Source organism: Mirounga angustirostris, unplaced genomic scaffold (genome assembly GCF_029215605.1).
Source record: "Mirounga angustirostris isolate CCGP_5_RB_7025 unplaced genomic scaffold, mMirAng1.0.hap1 SCAF_7, whole genome shotgun sequence".
NCBI lineage: Eukaryota > Metazoa > Chordata > Mammalia > Carnivora > Phocidae > Mirounga > Mirounga angustirostris.
In genome coordinates, this window is record NW_026991715.1 from 153,301,020 (window position 1) to 153,320,149 (window position 19,130).

The following is a 19,130-nucleotide window of genomic DNA, read 5'->3' on the forward strand; positions in this document are numbered from 1 at the left end:
GTCAGCCGCTCAGCCATCTGTCCTCCAAGAGCTCCAGAGTCTTGCTTCTCTGGTAGAGGCATTCTGTCGGCATTATACTCAGGATCGCGTATTCTTACTGAAGTGTTAAACCGTTGAAAAGACGGGGTGCTTGGTCAGGCTCAACTCACTGAAAACTCTGGTTCATCTCCTTAAAACCAGTATGTGCACGGCCAAACCTCCTCCAGGTGAAACGTGAAAATAAGATTTTTAAAGCAAAGGAAAACACCTAGTTTTCCGGGTTTTCCTTGATCTAAGCTGCACGTTAGAAAGCTCATTTACGGATGTGTTCTGCGGAAGTGTAGGCAGCGGGTGGAGCTCAAGATGAGTGGTTTAAGAGGAGGCACAGATGGTGCCCCCTGGACCTCCCAAAGTGCTGAGTGATTACGCCCCGCCGCCCAGCCCCAGTTCCTGCCCCTCCCCCACCTGCCATCCCCCAGGCGTGTGCTTGCACCTGGACACACGGGTGCTCACACTAAAGGGCTTGCCAAACCTGGGTGGGCTCAGAATTGCCAGGGCTCTGTGAGAGGTGGAATAATGACCCCCGCAAAGGCACCCACGTCCTGATCCCAGAACCTGGGAGTACTACTTGACATGGCCAAGGGGAATTATAGGTCCAGGTGGGATTAGGTAGCTAGTCAGTTGACCTTGAGATGGGGAGTTCATCCTGAATTATCCAGGTGCACCCAGGGTCATCACAGGGTGAAGAGAGGGTGTCGGAGAGACACGGGTGAGAAACTCACTGGCCTTGCTAGCTTTTCAGTGGAGGAAGGGGCCACGAACCAAGGGTGTCGGAGCATGGGGCTGAAGTGCAGAACCCACCCTGCCCATGGGGCTTGGGGCACACTTCGGGGGCGCTCTTGGGCTAACTCCGTTTTAATACCCAGCTCCTCTTAGCACACAGTAGTGCAGGCGCTTCTGTTTCCTGGGGTCTGGGCTGCCTGTGACCAGGACAGCCCCACCAGGCATGCCGGGACCGGGCTCCTCCGGGGGTTTTCAGCACCCTGGACAGCGTCTGTCTCGCTGGGGATTAGTGGTCGCTGGGTCTTCGCAGGGTCTGATCCCAGCAGCATGAAGGGCATACACGGGCTCCAGTGGCAAGTCAGAAGCAAGCCTGTGTGTCGGGGCCCACACCCTAGACCTGACCCCTGGTTCACGGAGGAGGGAGAGAGGATGGAGGGGGGCAGGGAGGAGATGGTGGATGGAGGGAGGGAGGGAGGGAGGGAGGAGGCAGAGAGGGAGGAAATGGTTGGATGGTGGGGGGGAGGGAGAGGAGGGAGGAGATGGATGGATGGACGGATGGAGGAGTGGGGAGGGAGGGGTGCGCAGGAGGGCAGGTGGAGCTGGGTGAGGAGGCACCCCTCCACTGAGGCTGCGGGAGAGCTTGGTGTGGAGTGAGTGACAGCCCTCCTTTGGAGATGGTAGGAATCTGAGAATTAGCCTTTTTGTACCTTCTTGACCCACGTTTGAGTCTCTGAGAAAATTTTTAAAAAACAAAGAGTGGTGTTTCTCAGCAGTGAGGTCAGGAGAGTGCCAGCGCGTGGTGATGCTGGCCAAGCCCCAGCCCCTGCCTGTGCTCACGCAGGGGGTACCCGTCCCAGGGCGGGAGTGGGCAGGCTGCAGGTGCGGTGAGGATTCCCGCACACGGGGTTGCCCAGGCCTGGGCCTCGACACAGACCCGGGCTCCTGCTGCCTGAGAGGGTCAGTACAGGTCCCAGCAGAGCCTGCCCATGCCCGAGTGCTCTCAGCACAGAAAGGGGCTTCCCTTCCGGCTCTCCGAGAGGACAGCCTCCACTTTCCCTTGGAGATCACCCTTCAGAGTCCCTCAGCTCTGGTGACGCCAGCCCCCAGCTGCAGCGGGCGTGGATGTGAGCCTCCTCGGAGGCTGCCCTGCTGGCCCCTGGGCCTCTGGGCCCGCCTGCCCTTCTGCCCACAGATGGACTAGCTGGGCGCAGCGTCCAGGCCCCAGACAGCTCCGTGCTGTGCCGCAGAGGGCAGGGCCCCGGGGGCTGGACCCCAGGCTCTCTCCCATCTGGAGGGACAGCGTGCCCTGTGCTGACGGAGCTGGGCTGTGCCAGGGGCAGGGTCTGCGGAGTGCAGTGGCGTTGGGAAGCAGCAGCTCCAGGTCAGGGTCTGGACCAAGTGTGTAATGGGGTCCCGCTCTCTGTGAGCAAGTGGCACACAGGCTGGTCGTCCCTGCCCTGCCCCCCCCCCCCGCCCGGCCCTCAGCTGGCCCCTCTGTCCTGCAGCTTCAGGCACCTGTCCTGCCAGGGGTCCTGCTTCCGTCTGCGCTTGGCGAGCAGCTGGACCAGTGCCACAGCTGGGACCCACAGCGAGGGCAGGAAGCACAGGAGGACGCACGTGGTCTGCACCCAGCCCGGGTAGGACTTCTCCTGCCGTGAAGGGAACCGTGCCTGTAAGGACAGGAGGTCACAGGTGAGCCTTGGGGGGAGGGGCAGGTGAGGCTGACCCTTGGCCGTAGGGACTAAGCGGCGTGGGCCAGCCTCACCCTGCCTCTTCCTGAAATGAAGCAGCAGGGTTCAATAAGTCCACGGTGGGTGCTGGCAGTTAGGAAACGGGGCCCTGAAGGTTCGGGTTTGGGGCTGAGCCTCTCAGGGGTGGGGCTGGGGCTCTGAGACACAAGCCTGGGATTCGGGGCATTCTACAGAGTGCCTCCCACCACCCTGAGGGGCCGCACGGCCTCGGGGGCTGCCTTGGCTTGGCCTGTGGGGCAGGTTGGGCCCCGTGCCCCACTCCCATTTCTGTAAGAGGGGGTGACACCACCCACCCGACTTGAGGCACCTCTTTTGAGGTCAACGTGAGGCACCAGTGTGTGAACGTGATAGGACAGTATTCATGAAAATTCTTGAGAAGTATGGCGCCATTCCTCCTTCACCCACCGCTGGTGATGGGGCCAGTCCCCTTTCTGAGGAGGACTTGGAACTGCTCCCGAGAAGGGGCAGCAGCACAGGTAAGGTTTGGGGGGCCCACTGGGTAGCAGGGTGGCGGGGCCCCCGCAGCTCAGGGCACAGCCCAGTGGACAAGGGCCAGCAGCAGGGACTGAGCTGCACCCCCTCTCTTCTGACCACGCTCAGTGGCAGCCTGGTGACATGCACCCTACACCCCTTCCCTGACTCAGACCAGGAGTGGGCATTTGCAGGCCAGCCCCACAGCACGTGGGAAGTGTGGCTCGAGGCCACATCCCTGGGTGAGCTGCTCCTGGGACCTGGAAACTGCTCTGGTCCTCCTGCCACTGAGGCCTTGCCCAAGGTCCCTGCCAGGGTTGGCTTTGCTGCCCCCAGGGGACCCTGGAGGTCTGGCGGCCCACAGGGTCACTTAGGATGTCATCTGGGCCATGGATGGCACCAGGGAAGGACCAGGCCGGGCCCGAGGTGCCTCCTAGCAACCCCCGGAGGACCTACGTATTGGGTGTTCCAGGCCCTGTAGCTCAGCGGTGTCCAGGCCAGGACAGCTATGTAGGCCACGAAGATGCTCAGCAGCAGCAGCGGGCTGACAACCTTCCAGGTCAGCCTCCAGTAGAGACCAGGCCGCCTCCCGGTCATGCAGGCTATGTCATCACTGAACCTGTCACAGAGATACTGGGCTCGGGCTGGCCCACCCGAGTGTGACAGGTGTGAGCACGGGTGTGACAGGTGTGAGCACGGGTGTGAAAGCAGGTGTGAGCACGGATGTGACAGGTATGTGTGACAGGTGTGAGCATAGGTGTGAGCACGGATGTGACAGGTATGTGTGACAGGTGTGAGCATGGGTGTGAATGCAGGTGTGAGCACGGGTGTGACAGGCATGAGTGACAAGTGTGAGCACAGGTGTGAGCACGCTGTGACAGGTGTGTGTGACAGGTGTGAGCACAGGTGTGAAGTGAACATGGGTGTGACAGGTGTGAGCACGGGTGTGACAGGCATGAGTGACAAGTGTGAGCACAGGTGTGAGCACGGGTGTGACAGGTGTGTGTGACAGGTGTGAACATGGGTGTGAATGCAGGTGTGAGCATTGGTGTGACAGGCATGAGTGACAAGTGTGAGCATGGGTGTGAGCACGGGTGTGACAGGTGTGTGTGACAGGTGTGAACAGGGGTGTTAATGCAGGTGTGAGCACGGGTGTGACAGGCATGAGTGACAAGTGTGAGCACGGGTGTGACAGGTGTGTGTGACAGGTGTGAGCACGGGTGTGACAGGCATGAGTGACAAGTGTGAGCACGGGTGTGACAGGTGTGTGTGACAGGTGTGACGTGAACATGGGTGTGACAGGTGTGAGCACAGGTGTGAAGTGAACACGGGTGTGATGGGTGTGAGCACAGGTGTGAGCCCGGGTGTGACAGGCATGGGTGACAAGTGTGAGCACAGGTGTGAACACAGGTGTGAGCACAGGTGTGACATGTGAGTGACAGAGATGGCAGGTGTGGAGCAGTGGTGAGTCCAGGTGTGCGCTGGGCCAGAGTCAGGGGGGATGGGCAGGACCCGTGCTGGGCCTCCTCAGAGGCCTCCAGGACGGGGTCAGGGCAGGAGGGCCCCGCAGTGGCCTAGTGTCCACCTGTCCTTGGCTTGAGGACTCTGCCCTGCGTGGCTGGACACTGGCAGTCTTGCCGCCTGCCACCACAAGCTGGAGGCCCGTGCCGCCGGGTGGGGCCGGGTCCTGGGCCGCGGGGAGCTGCCCCGGGTCTGTTTGGGGAGGGGCTCAGACAGTCCTGCCGCATCCTGTGCGGGCCAGGACAGCCACTGCCGCGACACTCAGGGTGCGGGGAGCAGGAGGGCGGGGCCCTGAGGAGACAGACGCACACTCACCGGCGCATCCCGTACACATAGGCGACCCCGACCGCCTCGAAGAAGGCGAAGATGATGAGGTTCAGGGGGGCGGCGAAGTTATCAAACACCTCTAGCCAGTAGTTGCCCGACTGGAGCGTGAAGCAGATCGCAGAGAGGAAGCAGAACAGGCAGACCAGGCCTGGAGGGATGGCGGCACCCCCTCGTCGGAGCCCGTCACCCTGCTCCTCCGGCCCTCCCAGCACTGTGTCCAGGGCAGGAGGACGCACGATGGGGGCTTGCTGTCCGTGGGCTCTGCCCCTGCCCGACCCCGAGGTCTCCCACCATGGCCCTCGTGGGATGCCGAGTTAGGGCAGAGCTGCCAGGACCGGTGCTGGGGGTGACGAGACCAGACCCAGGCTCCCGCTGGGACGCTCATGGAGGAAGGGCAGGAGGTGGGCAGACAGGGAGGACAGGCCTACAAGGTGGGCTGGGCGTCCACTCACCGGTCAGGACCTCCTTGGGGACGGATCTGCGCATGATCCCCATATCCAGGAATGGCGTGATGATGCTTTCCATGTTCCCGAACATGGATGACAGGCCCAAGGTGAACAGCATCCCGAAGAACAGCACGGCCCACCCGGGGGCCCCCGGCATGTGGAGGATGGCCTCCGTGAAGACAATGAAGGCCAGGCCTGTGCCGGAGGCACTCTGAAACATAAGCGCACGCGGCCCTCGCAGCGTGACACGCACCGGACGCCCTCCCCACCACCGGCACCAGGGCAAGGTGGTGGCCCTGCCCTCTCTGGCTACACCACAGGCCACAGATGTGCCTCCGGGGGAACAGAACCTTTCCCCTAACACCCTGCAGCTGGCAGGTGACCGTAGGCCCAGGGGTGTTGGGCTCAGGTGAATCACCCCATAGCCAGGGGTCCACAGCTGCCCTCGCTCCTGGGCAGCCGCCCGACTCCGGCCACAGCCCAGCTCTGTGACCCAGACTCTGCCCCCCCCCCCCCAGCTCTGTGCACCAGCAACACCCAGTCTCCTGGGTCAGCCTGGCCTCCAGCCCCCTGGGCAGGGCCCTGTCGGACACATTGCATTGAGGCCACAGTCTTTCTGGAAGCTCAGCCCTGCAGAGGCACAGGGCCAGCCTAGAGTCCTCTGTTCACAGCGCCAGGCCAGCCTGGGCCAGGTCCTGGAGAAGATCTGCGGCTGCCTGGAGCAAGGCCAGGCCCCTCGGGTACCTTATCCAGAAAGTCTTCCAGGTGGCAAACCTCCAGGGGGAGCCTGGCCACCCTCTCGGGCTGGGTGGTATTCAGGTGCATGAGGACGGCAACATAGTCGTCCCTGGAGATGCTCTGCTCAGGGAAGTCAAACGCATTGATGAGCTGGAGGATGTTCCTGCAGAGACACAGCAAGTGTACGCTGGCTGGGTGCGCTGCACCCTGAAACACCCAGAAGGACACCAGCACCCTCCGGAGGGCCGGACAGCACTCGCCGCAGGGACAGAGGGGAGCCCGGCCTGGAGGGGACGCTGCCCTCAGGGCACCGTGGGGCAGTGGCAGCCCCCTGGCCGCCCCGGGAGCGGCCCTGGTCACCCCTCCACCGGCCGCCACCAGCAGGTGCTCACTGGCCTCAAGGCTCACGGCTCAGACACAGGCCCGTGGGTATTCCCGGATCTTACTTTGCCTACTTGCTGAAATCTCTTTGCAACCTCGGAATTAGCACTCACGGCGCTCCTGGGGTTATCAGTGGCCATGTGCAGAGCTGCCCAGGGTCACGAGCATCCTTACAGTCAGCTTAGGGCCACGGTGTGCGCAGTTTTTTGCTGTTTGCTGGTGATTTTGCTGTTTAAAATGTCCCCTGGGTGCAGCGTGGCACTGCTGTCTGGTGGCCGGCCCGCGTGGCGGCCAGCGCTGGGTCGCAGAGAAACCACGGCAGGGGAGCCTTGTGCAGGCGCAAGTCACAGCTGTTACCGTGAGCACGGACTTGTCCACAGTGCTTGGTGGAAACAGCTGGAAGTGCTGCCCCTGCTGCTCCCCAGTGGGGGCCACACCATCCACCACGTGGCACTGCAGCCTCTCCGGAACATTCCAGTGGGTGCACACGCCCCGCAGCGCCCAAGCTCAGGCTGTGAAGCTGCTCCGTCTCCCCCTCCGCCCTCTGTGGGCCGTGGCCCTGAGCGTGGCCTGAGCGTGGCCTGAGCGTGGCTGGCACAGGTGTCATGGTTGACAGGGGGCTGCCCTGGGCACTGGATGCCTGGCAGCATGCAGAGGGCCGAGCCTGCACCCGTCCACGGGTCCACCTGCCAGACTGCCTCTGGAGGGCTCTTGGCGAGCAAGAGTTGGCGGCCTTTGAAACACCGTGGTTCCAAATGCCAGGGCATCCTACAGCCTCTGCGGCCCCTGCTGTCGTGGCAGGTGGCCACACACTGAAAGCCTTCAAGTAAACAGACATTTATTCTCCCAGCTCTGAGGCCAGAAGTCCACGGGAGCGGTGTCGGCCGGGCCACACGCCCCGCCCCCCCCACGGCTCCAGGGAAGGTCCCTCCCGCCTCATCCAGCTCGTGGCGCCCCAGAGTCCCTGGGCTGTGGCCACGTCCCTCCAACCTCTGCCTCCTCCCATGGCCTCCCCCATGTCCCTGCGTGTCCCTGCCTGTCTCTTGTCAGGACACATTGGATCAGCATGACATCTTCACCAGAATCTGCCAGAGACCCCACCTCCACGTCGGGTCACGCTCTAGGCTGCGCGTGGACACGAACCTCTGGAGACTCTCCCCCCCCCACGCCCCTAAGGAAAGAAGAGGTGGTTGTGCAGGTCCAGGGCATCAGGTAGCGTCTGAAGACTGAGCTCTGTGGACACCCCACCCTCAGCCAAGGGCACCGTGCTCACCTGTCCAGGCAACGCCCATGGTCGTTGGCTGCCTTGAATCCCAAAACGGAGAACACAGCGATGGATGCATAGAGGGAAGTCATACTGTTGACCAGGGCGATGGTCACCGCATCCTTCTCACAGTTGTTCCTGGCAGACATGCGTGCTTAGCGTCATCTCCATGCCCCCCTGGCACACCCCCCTGCACACGGAGCCTGCATGCCGATGACCCCCAGTGCCGGCGCTGTCCCCGCTAGTCTCAGGATGGTCTCGGACCCCCTTCCATGGCCCCCTCCCCGCTGAGCCCTCCCCGACCACACCTCCCTGCTGAGCCCCTCCTCTCTGAACACCCCTCTCTGCTGACCCCCTCCCCAAAGACCCCCTCCCTGATGACCCTTTCCCCTCTGACCCCTCCCTGACCACCTCTCCCTGCTGACCCCCTCCCCACTTGCCCCTCCCCCAAAGACCCCCTCTCTGATGACCCCCTCCCCACTAGGCCCCTCCCTGCCCACCGCAGCTCAAGACTGTGGGTGGTCTGAAACCCTCAGCCTCCACCCCTACCCCCAAGGCCTGGACACAGGGAGCTGAGGACAACGTGGGGCATCGTGGAGCCTGGAGTGGGCTTTGCTGAGATGATCTCCACACGAGAAACACACACAAGCTACGTGGAGTGGGCTGAGGTGGTCACTTGTCAGGTGCAGTCGTGTGAAGCACCCGCTCCACCCACCTCCCCATCCCTGCACTTCGGAGGGGGAGAAGTCTGGCCACCATATAGAACCATGTTTGTTCAGATGGTCCCAACGGCTTGTGGCTGCCTGGTTTATGATGTGGCGGGTGACACTTTAGTGCCCGAGCCCCTGGGGCTCTCACGGCAGGTGCGTGGTTCCCGCAGCGAGGTGGGAGCCCCGTGTCCGTCTTAGGTGACCAGGGAGCTGATACACGCTGCTTTTCCGGCCTTGTGCATGACACATGCTTCCTGTTGGTTGGGGTCAGTCCCCGGTTATGGCCTGTTCCTGGAATTGAGTGCCCGGGCTCTCTTCCCCCAGAACACGCTAGAAGCTGCCGTAGGGGCCCTACCCGCAGCTCTCCGCGCATGGCTGGGTAACTGGTAGACTCCCCAGGAGTCTGTTCCTATCACAGGTTCCTACCAGGCCACACAGGATGTTACTTTGGAGGTGCTTCGGCACAGGAGGCCCAGCCCCTCCGTTGGAAGGAACCCACCCCCGAGCCTGGTCCCTACCCAGGCGGGTTATAACTTGCAAAAGCAATGTGTCCTCCGAAGGCCAGGGACAGGGAGAAGAATATCTGCGTGGCTGCGTCCAGCCACACCCGCGGGTTCTGGAGAATCTGCACCTGGAAAGACACGGAATCCTGTTGTGCAGCAGATGAGCCACACCGGCCGAGGAGCCCACGGCCCCAGAACATTCCTAAAGCTTCCTCTGGGACGACTCTCATGAAGAGGTGTGAACAGCTTAGGATCACCAACGAGAGAGCACGACTGGAATGGCAGTTCACACAGCAAGCGTGGCCTTGCTGTTCTGTGACGGCTTAAGTAAACCCACGTGGCGTTCTGAGAACTTGGCTGACAGACCACTGAGGGCTGAGAAATGGGTCTGAGCGACTTGGGTGTGTTTCTTCTGCTCCTCTCAGACATGGTGGTTCTGAGGGACTTGAAGGGTCCCACGGTGGCTGGGACACGGTGCCTACGGGCAGACCCACGTCCACACCCAGTGCCCCCTTCCCTTCTGCTGTGCAGCCCCTGGAAACTCTCATGGAATGCTAGGGTCCTAGGGAGTGTGCAAGAGTCTAGGAGGGGTGCGGGCCCTTGGGTCCTGTGATTCCTTACCTGGTAGGGTGCATGCAGCTTGCAAGGCCCTCAGGGGTATGGGGTGCAGGGCACTGGGGGGGCATCTGGGGGGGGCTTTAGCTGGCTTCTCCCCTGAACCCCGCCAGCAACATCCCTCGGGCTACATGTCACAAACCAAGTGACATGCTCCCATCCTCTGCTCCCTGACCTCCTCCCCGAGACCCCATACCACCCTCCTCCTTGCCCTCACCCGCACGTGGCCCTGGGCAGCCTGGCCTCTGGCTAATGGCCATTCACACGGCCAGGGGATGGAGCAAGCTGGGCTGGGCTCTGCCTCTGACTCATGTGTTTCCTGAGCCTGGAGCCTGGACTTCAAACCAACTTACATCTGGAGTGAACAGGTAGATTAACCCTTTGACCGCCCCGGGCAGGGTGAGTCCTCTGATAAGGAAGATGGTCAGGACCAGGTAAGGGAACAGGGCTGTGAAATAAATTGCCTTTAAAAAAGACCAAATTGTTAGACTTTTCAGTGGTATCTGTCCCATATAAAACCTTTAAGAGGCAGGTGTGTCGTAAAGGCCTCTGTGGCCAGCCTCCTGTCACTCATCTGGAATTCCAGCTGAGTGGGGGCAGAGGGCGCAGCATGGGGCATGTGGGCCCCAGTCAGGCTCCCAGGGTCTGGAGCTCATGGGGATGCTCACAGGCATCCCCTGTGTCTGCACTTGTGTCTGTGGGGCGTCCCAGGTGGGTGGGCCTCCCTCTTACCCAGCCGCCAGCCCTCCCCCTCACCCCAGTGCCCACAACCGGCCACTTCACAAGGGCCTTGGGGCCACACACCTGCCCTCAGCCGTTTCCCCAGCATAGGACCAGCACCCCCTCCTCAGTCGGATGTGGTCAGGGGTCTGCACACGTGGTGCCTACACAGAATAAATCTGCAGACGATGCTCTTCCCTCACTGCCACCCCCAAGTCCCCGAGTACAGACTGTTGGGGGAGTCGCCCCGGTCCCCTGTAAGGACTTTCATCTCAGGGTTATTTGGAATTTCTGGTGGCTTGTTGGGCCTAACGTTTGCTTTGGTGTAATTCAGTAATTCTGTCCTCTCAAGCGCGAAGACCTTCACGAAACAGTAACCCTAACATGCCAGCAGAGGAAGTGAGCAGACACACGCCTGGATCTGTGCAAAAGGCCACAAACACGTGTTGGAAGCCACGGCAGGGAAAGGCAAGGAGCCGTGTCGCAGGTGTTGAAAGGGAGGATGCACGCAGCGCGGGGCCTGTCCGTGCCCCAGGAGGAGAGAGGGCACTTGGCACAGAAACCGTGTGAGTAACACCTGACACATTTCTCCCCATCACTGAAGTCTCTTCAGAAGGTAGTAAACTGTTAAAACGAACATGCCAGGACATGGTTGCTGCTCACAGACTGTCGTAGTGAAATGTGACCAGGGGTGGGAAAGCGGAGGAAGGCAGCACAGCGTGAGTGAGGGTCTCCTGCCTCATCCCGGGGGCAGCATTGCTCCCAGACGGACCGATGGCCAAGCCCCCCGTCCAACCCTGAGGGTAGAACAGTTACCGCTGACGAGCCAACAGGTGGATACAGGGGGGTCACAAGAAACACCCAGGAAACAGGAGAACAGAGGGGACCAGTACGAAACAAACAGGATGGCCGACGGAACCCGGATTAATCATCACACTAAATGTAAACAGTGTAAACAGCCAAACAAGGGCAGGGACTGAGCCTGGATAGAAATGCAAGATCCAACTGTGTGCGTCTACGAGAAACACACTTTAAACACAGAGACCCAAAAAGGGTAAAAGGAAAAGAACAGAGAAAACCTCCCGGCAGCGTCTGAGCAGAGCGCTGCCAGGTAAAGGTGCCCATCTCCAGGGAGCACACTGGTCCTCACGCCCGCACCCTCCCAGCCCAGCCTCTGAGCCCGTGGGCAAACACCGAGCCGGCGGCAGCCGGGTGGTGGGATCCACCCGAGGGGCCTCACCTTCCCCAGGCTTTCGATGCTTCTGATGACACACAGGTACACGACTGCCCAGGACGCGGCCAAGCAGGCCAGCAGCGGCCACTGGATGGAGCCGTTGTCGCTGATGTCCGCCGTGATGTTCAGCGTCTGCCGGTACCAGAAGTAGCTCACGGGGCTGCTGGCCTGGCACTCGGCTTCCAACCCTGGAGCCAGGAGGGTCTGTCAGGGGCTGGCACAGGGCTCGGGCCTGGATGTGGGCTCACAGGCCTCCACCCCGGACTGCAGTCTGCGGATAGCTGACCAGGGCTGCTGCCGGAGCACTAGGCACACCTGGCGGGACCCAGCCCCCCACGGCCCAGGGCGTGCAGCCAGGGCTGGTGGGCAGATGCGGGGAGCCTCTGGGCCCGGACTTGCGCCTGGGCTGCCTCGTTCAGAACAGGCCAAGCTCAAGTTAGTATCAGCAGAGGCAGGAAGGGAAGGAGGGTTAACACAGCTTCATGAGCCAGTGTAAAAGAGTGACTGTTTCCTGGGCTGCGAGGACCTTCTCTGCTGGAGTGCATGGCTGAGGGCTGCGCCGAGTCCAGCGAAAACCGCCGTCCCGCCCACTCAGCCTCTTGTCGCTGGGCATGCCTGCTCGCGGCTGGGCTGTGAATGCACGGAGTCTCTGGGGGCCCATCGGTGGTCAGATACGATGGGGTAAGGGGAACAGGACTTCAGACATGCTGTTTAGGGAGCCCATGCAGCGCCCGCGTGAGGCAGGGCGCTGAGCCTCACGCCCCCCCAGCACTACCTGTGCGGTTGAGGTCCAGTGGGCAGGAGCTCCAGGGGAGCGGGTACTGGAAGGAGTTGAGCAAGTACCACAGCACCCACGTCAGGACAGTGTTGTAGTACAGACTGACCAGGAAGGACACGGTGAGGCAGCCCAGCCCTGTGGGGAGGTGGCAGTCAGCGGCTTCCCCGCCTCCCTGGCAGCAGGGCTCCAGACACAAGCACCCCACTCCTGCTCCCTGTCATCCCCGAGGCCTCCCGCTGCCTGCCCCACTGCTGGCCCACATCTGGCCGCATGCACCCGAGGGCGATGCATCGTTTTCACGGCCCTGGGGCCCCATCCTCAGCTGGGCTAGGGTCTGCCTCTCCACTGGCTTCCTGGTGGGCCTCACGGACAGTGCTGTAGCCACCTTGTGGGACGTGTCACACTGCCAGAGGGGCCGCTTGGACCCCTCCCTGCAGCACCCACCTCACGGGCACTCCAGGTGTCAGGCCTGCCCTCTGTCCAGGACTCCCTGGACACTCTCAAGCTCCCAGGATGTGTGGGCTCGGCGCCCGAGGGGACATAGTCCCCGGGTGATCTGGGACAGCTTGCTGCTCCGTGGGGCTGGGCCTGCCGCCACCTCCTGCACCCTGAGCTCACCCCACGCAGCACCCTGCACCCAGGTCCCTCCTTGGGCTTTGGGGGAACCAAACAGGGCCTCCTGGAAGACGAGTACTCAGAGCATGAGCAGACTTAGCTCCCGCAGGGACGCTGCCCCACGCATCTCCCTGCGCTATTAGGTCTGGACCCCTCTCCTATAGGGTCAAAGCCACGGAATGTGCACTGGAGTGACGAGCTGATCCATGGCACACACGGGACCTGCAGCCCCCCACCCTCCCAACAGCTCCGGGCAGGGGTCAGAGGCAGGCAGCCTACCCACTCCGCCCAGGTAGGGCGAGATGGCCGTCCACACCCCGATGCTGCCTCTCCGTAGGCGCTGGCCGATGGCCAGCTCGATGTAGAAGATAGGGATTCCCTCGAGGACCAAGGCGATGAGGTAGGGGATGAGGAAAGCCCCTGCAAAGACACAGTGGTCATCGGAGGGTCGACGGCTGCCTGGTGGGGCCTTGGGCCGAGGGAGATGGGCCTGCACGCCAGGCACCTGGTCTGCTGCTCTTTCAAATCACTTGGCAGCATCCCACCTTGTGTGGCTTTGGGGGCAGGTTTCATGCAACAGCAAGCAGTGGTGTTCCTTCGGGGACACCCCTCATCCCGATTATGGGCCCTCCTGTGACGTGGGGCTGGTCTGTGCTCCTGGCAGGATGTTGGAGAAGGTGGACCTTTGAAATGGTCTCTCGAGCTTTGTGCCTGAGTGGGGGCTGGGACCCGTCTCTCCGTGCCTGGGCATGAGCATCGCCCCTGAATCAGCGTCCAGATGCTGGGAGGTGGGCACCCGTAGCCGCGGTGGGGTGAGGCTCCGTGGTCCCCCAGGGGAGCACACACTGACCACCTCCATGGGATCGATGGGAGGACCACGCCTTTCTGCACTGGGAGCTAGCAGCAGCGGGAGCAGGAGAAAAGGCCACGGGTGTGAGGAGTGAGGGGCCCACAGCCCCGAGGGGCCCGGCCAGATCGCCTGGGGGCGCCCGTGGGGAGATGTCGGCTCCCGCATCCCACGCGACTGTGGGTGTGCTCATACTGTTGGGGGAAAGGAGTCCCGGTACAGTCGGGAGCTGCATTTTCTTCCTGTTAACGGCAGTGTGTGGGCCTGCAGGCCCTAGATGCTCCAGGACCGACAGCCGCTGCCCTGCCTGCCCGCCAGGGCCGGCCACGTCAGGGAACGTGCTCCTGCGTGTCCCCGACTCGGCTGGCCCGGCGCAGGCCCGGCCCCCATGAGGGCTAGCCTCTCCCTGGGTTTCTGCATCACGGTCAGAGGTGTTGACACTGAGCCGGAGCCCTGGAGAGGGCCGGTAGTCACTCCACCACATCAGCGTCTGCACGGGACACCAGTGTTTGGGGCACAACAGTGCCTGCTGGTGTCATCCACGTAGCGGCAAAACCACAAAGAAGCGTGAAATAACAACGTGGAATCCTGGGAGACTCGGCCTCGAGGGATGCGCCGGACGCCCCAGGGACGACCAGGCACCTGTGGGCAGGGGCTTGCAGCTGGGGCTGTGAACACAGCCTGACCACTTCAGGGAGCTCCTAGCAGGGAGAGGGGCCAATCACAGGCCAGGGGCCCAGGGGCCAGATGGAGGAGCCCTCCCCAGCCCGCCCTTCTCCCTGTCCCACCCCACACGCACACGCACTGTGGGGTCTCAGGCAGGTGTGTGCACCTCCCAACCACCCTTGGCCTTGAGCACACACCTTTGGCATGGTAAGGACACATGGGGCCGGCTGCCCAGCCCCGGAAGTGGTGCCTGGCCGTCAGACAGGGGCTCTGGGTCCCAGGTGTTTGACCCACTGTCTAGAAAGGGCCTGCAGGCTCCAGGCCGGCCAGGACCCACGGACCCCATGCTCTGCAGGAAGGTCCCAGCCAGCAGGCTCAGGGCAGGGACCACCGGGAGGAGCCGTCCAGGGGAAGGGAGAGGCGTTTCTCCTTGTAGCAGACCTGGTGCGGCCGAATCAGCCACACTTCGGAGAGAAGAGGAGGGAGGAGCTCTGTGATTACAGATGGAGACCACACAGGAGCATCGCTGTGTGTTAGGTGCATTTTAGCCCCATCCAAATTGCGTGTGGACCGTGACTTGGATAAAACCCAAGCCGGTTTGGAGGAGGGCCGCCAGTTGCAGGACGAGCCAGCCCTGTGATTAGAGAGGTGGGACTTTGAGCTCTACTTCGACGTCCAGGTTGGGGAGAGGGCCTGGAGACTGCTCATCACCCAGCTGATGATTCCGTCAACCATGCCTGCAGAATGGAACCTCCGTGAAAACCGTAAGCCACGGGGTTTGGAGAGCTTCCAGGCTGGAGAACGCAGGAGGTGCCGGAGGGCACGGTGCCCAGAGAGGCGGGGGGCTCTGACACCCCCACCCTGTGCATCCCTGCCACATGGCTTTTCGGAGCTGTATTCTTTATAAAAGCCCGGTCCTGGCAAGCACACTGTTTCTGGGTCTGAGAGCCCTTCTAGCAAATTTTGGACTGAGGAAGGGGATATTGGCGCTCCTGACTTGTAGCACAATCAGATGGAAGCTGTGGGCAACGTGGAGACCCGCTGCTTGAGCCTGGGTTCTGCAGTGCTCTGTGGACTGAGCCCCGTGGGGTCTGTGCTCGCTCCAGGTAGATTGGCAGAAATGGGTTAAATTATGATGCCGGGATTGGGAGAATTGGTTGGTGTGGGCAAAGCCCTCACACGTGTGGCGTCAGACAATGAGAGGAGTTTTTTCTCCTCGGGAGAAAGGTGGGGTGGTGAGATCAGGGCGCACACACCCACACGGTGGGTCTGCGAGAGCCCTCGGCTCACCACCGGCCCGAGGGGTGCTGGAAGCGAGGCACACTGGTCCCCTCTGCTGAGAAAATGTCATGGAGAAAAGGGTCTGTCTGACCGGGACGGCTGCAGAGCCCGGCACTGCTGAGAATCCACAGAACGAGACACCCTGAGGTTGTCCCGGAGAGAAAACGAAGGACAGAGAAGACCAGGGCAGGTGCCCGATAAGCTGTCTCTGCGGATGGGATGACTTGGTGTTGCCAAGTGGACATTTGTCCCCAGACAATCTAGAAATGCCACGCGATGCCCGTGAAACCGTGAGAGTCCTCTGTAGAATTGACAGCCTGGCTGTGAAGTCTGCAGGGGATGGCGATGGCTGACACAGAACCGGGCCAGGAGAGGAGTGGGAGACTCGCCCCGCGGGAGGAACATCTGCACTGACTGTCAGACTAGGGTCATCACGTCCATGCACGGCTCTGCCGTCTCCACAGAGCCCATGGGTCCTGAGGTCGCAACACGGCCGTGCGGAGATCGTGGGCCGCTCACTAGATGCCCCACATGTGTTGCCATGGACATGGTTGTGAATGATTCCCGGGCCGGAACTGTAGACCCCAACAGGTGCCTGGAGGTCCCTGGGTGCCCGTGTGCCGGCCGCTGGTAGGGTCCACGCCCTGACCGCGGGCGCGGACACTCACCCAGAAGCTGCGTAGAGGTGACAGAATACCCTGCAGGTGCACCTGAGTGTTCCCCCCAATTCTGTTACAATGTTGCCTTTAAGTCTTATCCTTAGAGAGAAGCCCACAGACCTGAGTAATCACTAAGGACAGAGAGAATATTCACCGTCAGGGTCATGAGTTTGTGCAGAATAAAAATGCAATCGGTTATCTGCTCATCTTGTTATCGAATAATCAGGGTGGTCGACATGAGACAAAAAGGTTGTTCTCACACGTGAGGGGTGCTTGTTTAGGAAAAGTGTGAGTTTTGAAACTTGACTATTTCATGACATTTCATGAAGGACTTCACACCTGGAAACAGGGCCTAAAAGAAGTATTTAAACAGCAGGGGTCCCCCCAGCCCATGAGCACAGGTGTGACGGGCTGGTCCGGAGGCCCTCGGGCCAGGCAGCGCTGGCACATGGGTTCCAGAAGTGACGTTCCCGGGACAGTCCGGCGCATCGCAGTGAGGAGCGACGGCCAACCGGCTCCGGTCAGAGCAGCCTTTCCTGACCTGGAGTGACCACCAGCACGCGGGCCACCACTTGGCGCCCGCACATGCCTCTCCTGATGCACAGGGCAGCTTGGGGGCCCGGGGAGCAACCCAAGGCCCACGTGCCCGCCCAGCCCCAACCCCGTGGGGGCTCTGACGCCTCTGGGCAGCAGTTCCTGGAGAGACGTCTCCTCCAGCTGCTTATAATCAGGAAAAAACAACAAACTTCCAGGAAGCAGGTTCCTCATGAACAGGGACGCCACCCCAGCGCTGCCCTCGCCTGGTCTGCTCTACAGCAGGTCCCGCAGACCCCCAGCCCGCACTCCCCCGACGCGGCCTGACCGCTGTCCACCCAGCACGGCCAGGAGGGAAAGGGGCCAGGACGACGCCCCATCAGCCACACACAGACCTTCGTTTCTGCCCTGTTCCTGGTGGGAGCCAGAGGAATCACCCCCACATTTCCAGCCAGGGGCCCGGTGGATGCAGGATTGCCCTGGAGGGCTTCTGGGGGCCTCAGGTCTTACGTCTACAGAGGGGGGGCTTGACGGCAAGCTGACCTGACACTGAGACCCGACGGGCCCCAAGGTCACACCCCAGAAAAGGACCGGCCTAGCCTGGGTGACATTCGGTGTCCCCTCCCCAGGGTTGCAGGCGACGGGTGGGGCTGGCTTGCCAGGCACCACCATGGACTCTTGTGAAGGGAGGGGGTGCCCTGACCGGGCACAGATGGGGGGTAGACGGCCTGGCCCGGGAGCACCCCACAAACTGCGGTGAAGAGCTCCCCTGAGCCCCAGAAGGCCGGACGGCAGTGGGCTGGACCTCCACTACACAGGCTCCCCGGGTCGCGGGGATCAATAACGTGCAGGGCCGTGGGGGCGGCTCACCTCCGCCATAGGTCTGACACAGGTACGGAAACCTCCAGATGTTGCCCAGGCCCACGGCGAAGCCGATGCAGCTCAGCAGGTACTGCCCCTTGTTGTCCCACGCCGGCCTCTCGTCCCCGCGGCCGTCCCCACACGGCTCCGCTCCCCCGGCGCACGCCATGCCCACCGCTGGCTCCTGCCCGGGCTCCATGGAACCCCCTGGACCTCCGTGTGGGAGCCCCGAGTAGTCCCCTCCTGTACCTTCTCATTATTTAAAGGAAAACCAGTGGAGCCAGTTAATTGATAACTCGGGCCAGGCTCTTGCTCTCCCCCAGGCGGTCCCTTCCTGACCCCACGTCCTCTGCCCGCACCTTATTTCGTGCCCGAGGCAGACGGCCAGGGGCCTCCTGTTCCCCGGGGGGGACGCGCCAGGACTCCTAAGACCGCAGCTCGTTTAGCTCTTTTATAAAAACCATTGATCTTCTAATCAACCTTCTGATTCTGTAGACTCCCCTGTCGCTGTGAGGAGTGACGCAGAGCCCTGCGTCCTCGCCCGTTCCCGCAGCGGCGGCGTCTTGCAAATATCTCGGCCATGTCACAGCGGGGATGCTGGGGTAATAGGCCAGTTCGGCACATGTCCATCGCAGGGAGGGTCCCTTCTGTCCCCTTCATGGCCACACCCGCCCCCTCAGCTCCTGCCCCTCCTGCCCCGCCCGCGTCCCATCTGTTCTCTGTCGCTACCCTTCTGTCCTTTCTAGAACGTTCCGTAAGCAGAGTCCCCGTGTGTGACCTCAGGTGGGCCTGCTCCTCTCAGCCGTGTTCCCCAGTGACCCAGCCGTGGAGGCACACAGTGGGTTCACCCCACAGCGGAGGACAGCTAGTGCCTGGGGAGGGACCCGGTGCGCTGGGGTGTGGGTGTTCGTGTCTCAGCCACGTTTGGTCTTCAGAGGTTGAGTGTGACCCTCCGGCCGGTGGCACTCTCTTCTGGGGAAATCCCCCCTCACCCCTGCATCCTGCGGCACCTGCGGGGGTGGCACTCAGCCCAGCCCCCACCAGCACCCACCACGTGCAGGGCGGGGGCCTGTGTCCCAGAGGGGCTCCCCTGGTGGGGCGGGGCAGGGGCAGGAGTGGGAGGACTTCTTCTCTTCCCCCCCAGCAGCCACTGACACCCTGAGGCAGCGGGTGGGACAGCGTGACATCCAGGGCCACGGCGGGGGGGAGCTCAGCCAGGCTGGGGGACGTCCGAATGGTCCCCTCCACGTGGGCTCCTCCTGCAGTGGGATGGAGCGCGATGGGCTGACTCAGTGGACTCAGCCTGGGTCTCCCGTGGGGCTCTTGGACCCGTGGATGCCCGGTGGATGCTTCCAGGACAGGCTGGGGCTCCAGATGGGAAATTCCCACTTCCCGGGATGCTGGTCTCACACAGGCCCAGATATGTGGGTCGCAGAGGTGTGGGTC

At 62.1% G+C, this 19,130-nt stretch overlaps 1 protein-coding gene across 1 annotated transcript; it reads right to left on the bottom strand.

The window, feature by feature from the left end:
- Positions 1-2,243: 2,243 nt before the first annotated feature.
- On the bottom strand, positions 2,244-17,853 carry SLC6A18 (solute carrier family 6 member 18). Its single transcript, XM_045865174.1, has 12 exons — positions 17,694-17,853; positions 13,116-13,256; positions 12,219-12,356; positions 11,450-11,631; positions 9,843-9,953; positions 8,890-9,002; positions 7,671-7,799; positions 6,023-6,179; positions 5,285-5,489; positions 4,821-4,980; positions 3,441-3,603; positions 2,244-2,432 (listed from the first exon to the last, which is right to left on the bottom strand). The coding sequence occupies exons 1-12, from the start codon at positions 17,851-17,853 to the stop codon at positions 2,244-2,246; spliced, it is 1,848 nt and encodes a 615-aa protein (XP_045721130.1).
- Between the last annotated feature and the right edge of the window lie 1,277 nt (positions 17,854-19,130).

Coding starts and splice junctions, on each gene's coding strand:
- SLC6A18 (XM_045865174.1), bottom strand. CDS start 17,853: ATGGCGTGCGCCGGGGGAGCGGAGCCGTGTGGGGACGGCCGCGGGGAC. Junction 4,981..5,284: donor CCCCAAGGAGGTCCTGACCG/GTGAGTGGACGC, acceptor CCATCCCTCCAG/GCCTGGTCTGCCTGTTCTGC. Junction 2,433..3,440: donor GGGCCTGGAACACCCAATAC/GTAGGTCCTCCG, acceptor CTGTCCTTACAG/GCACGGTTCCCTTCACGGCA.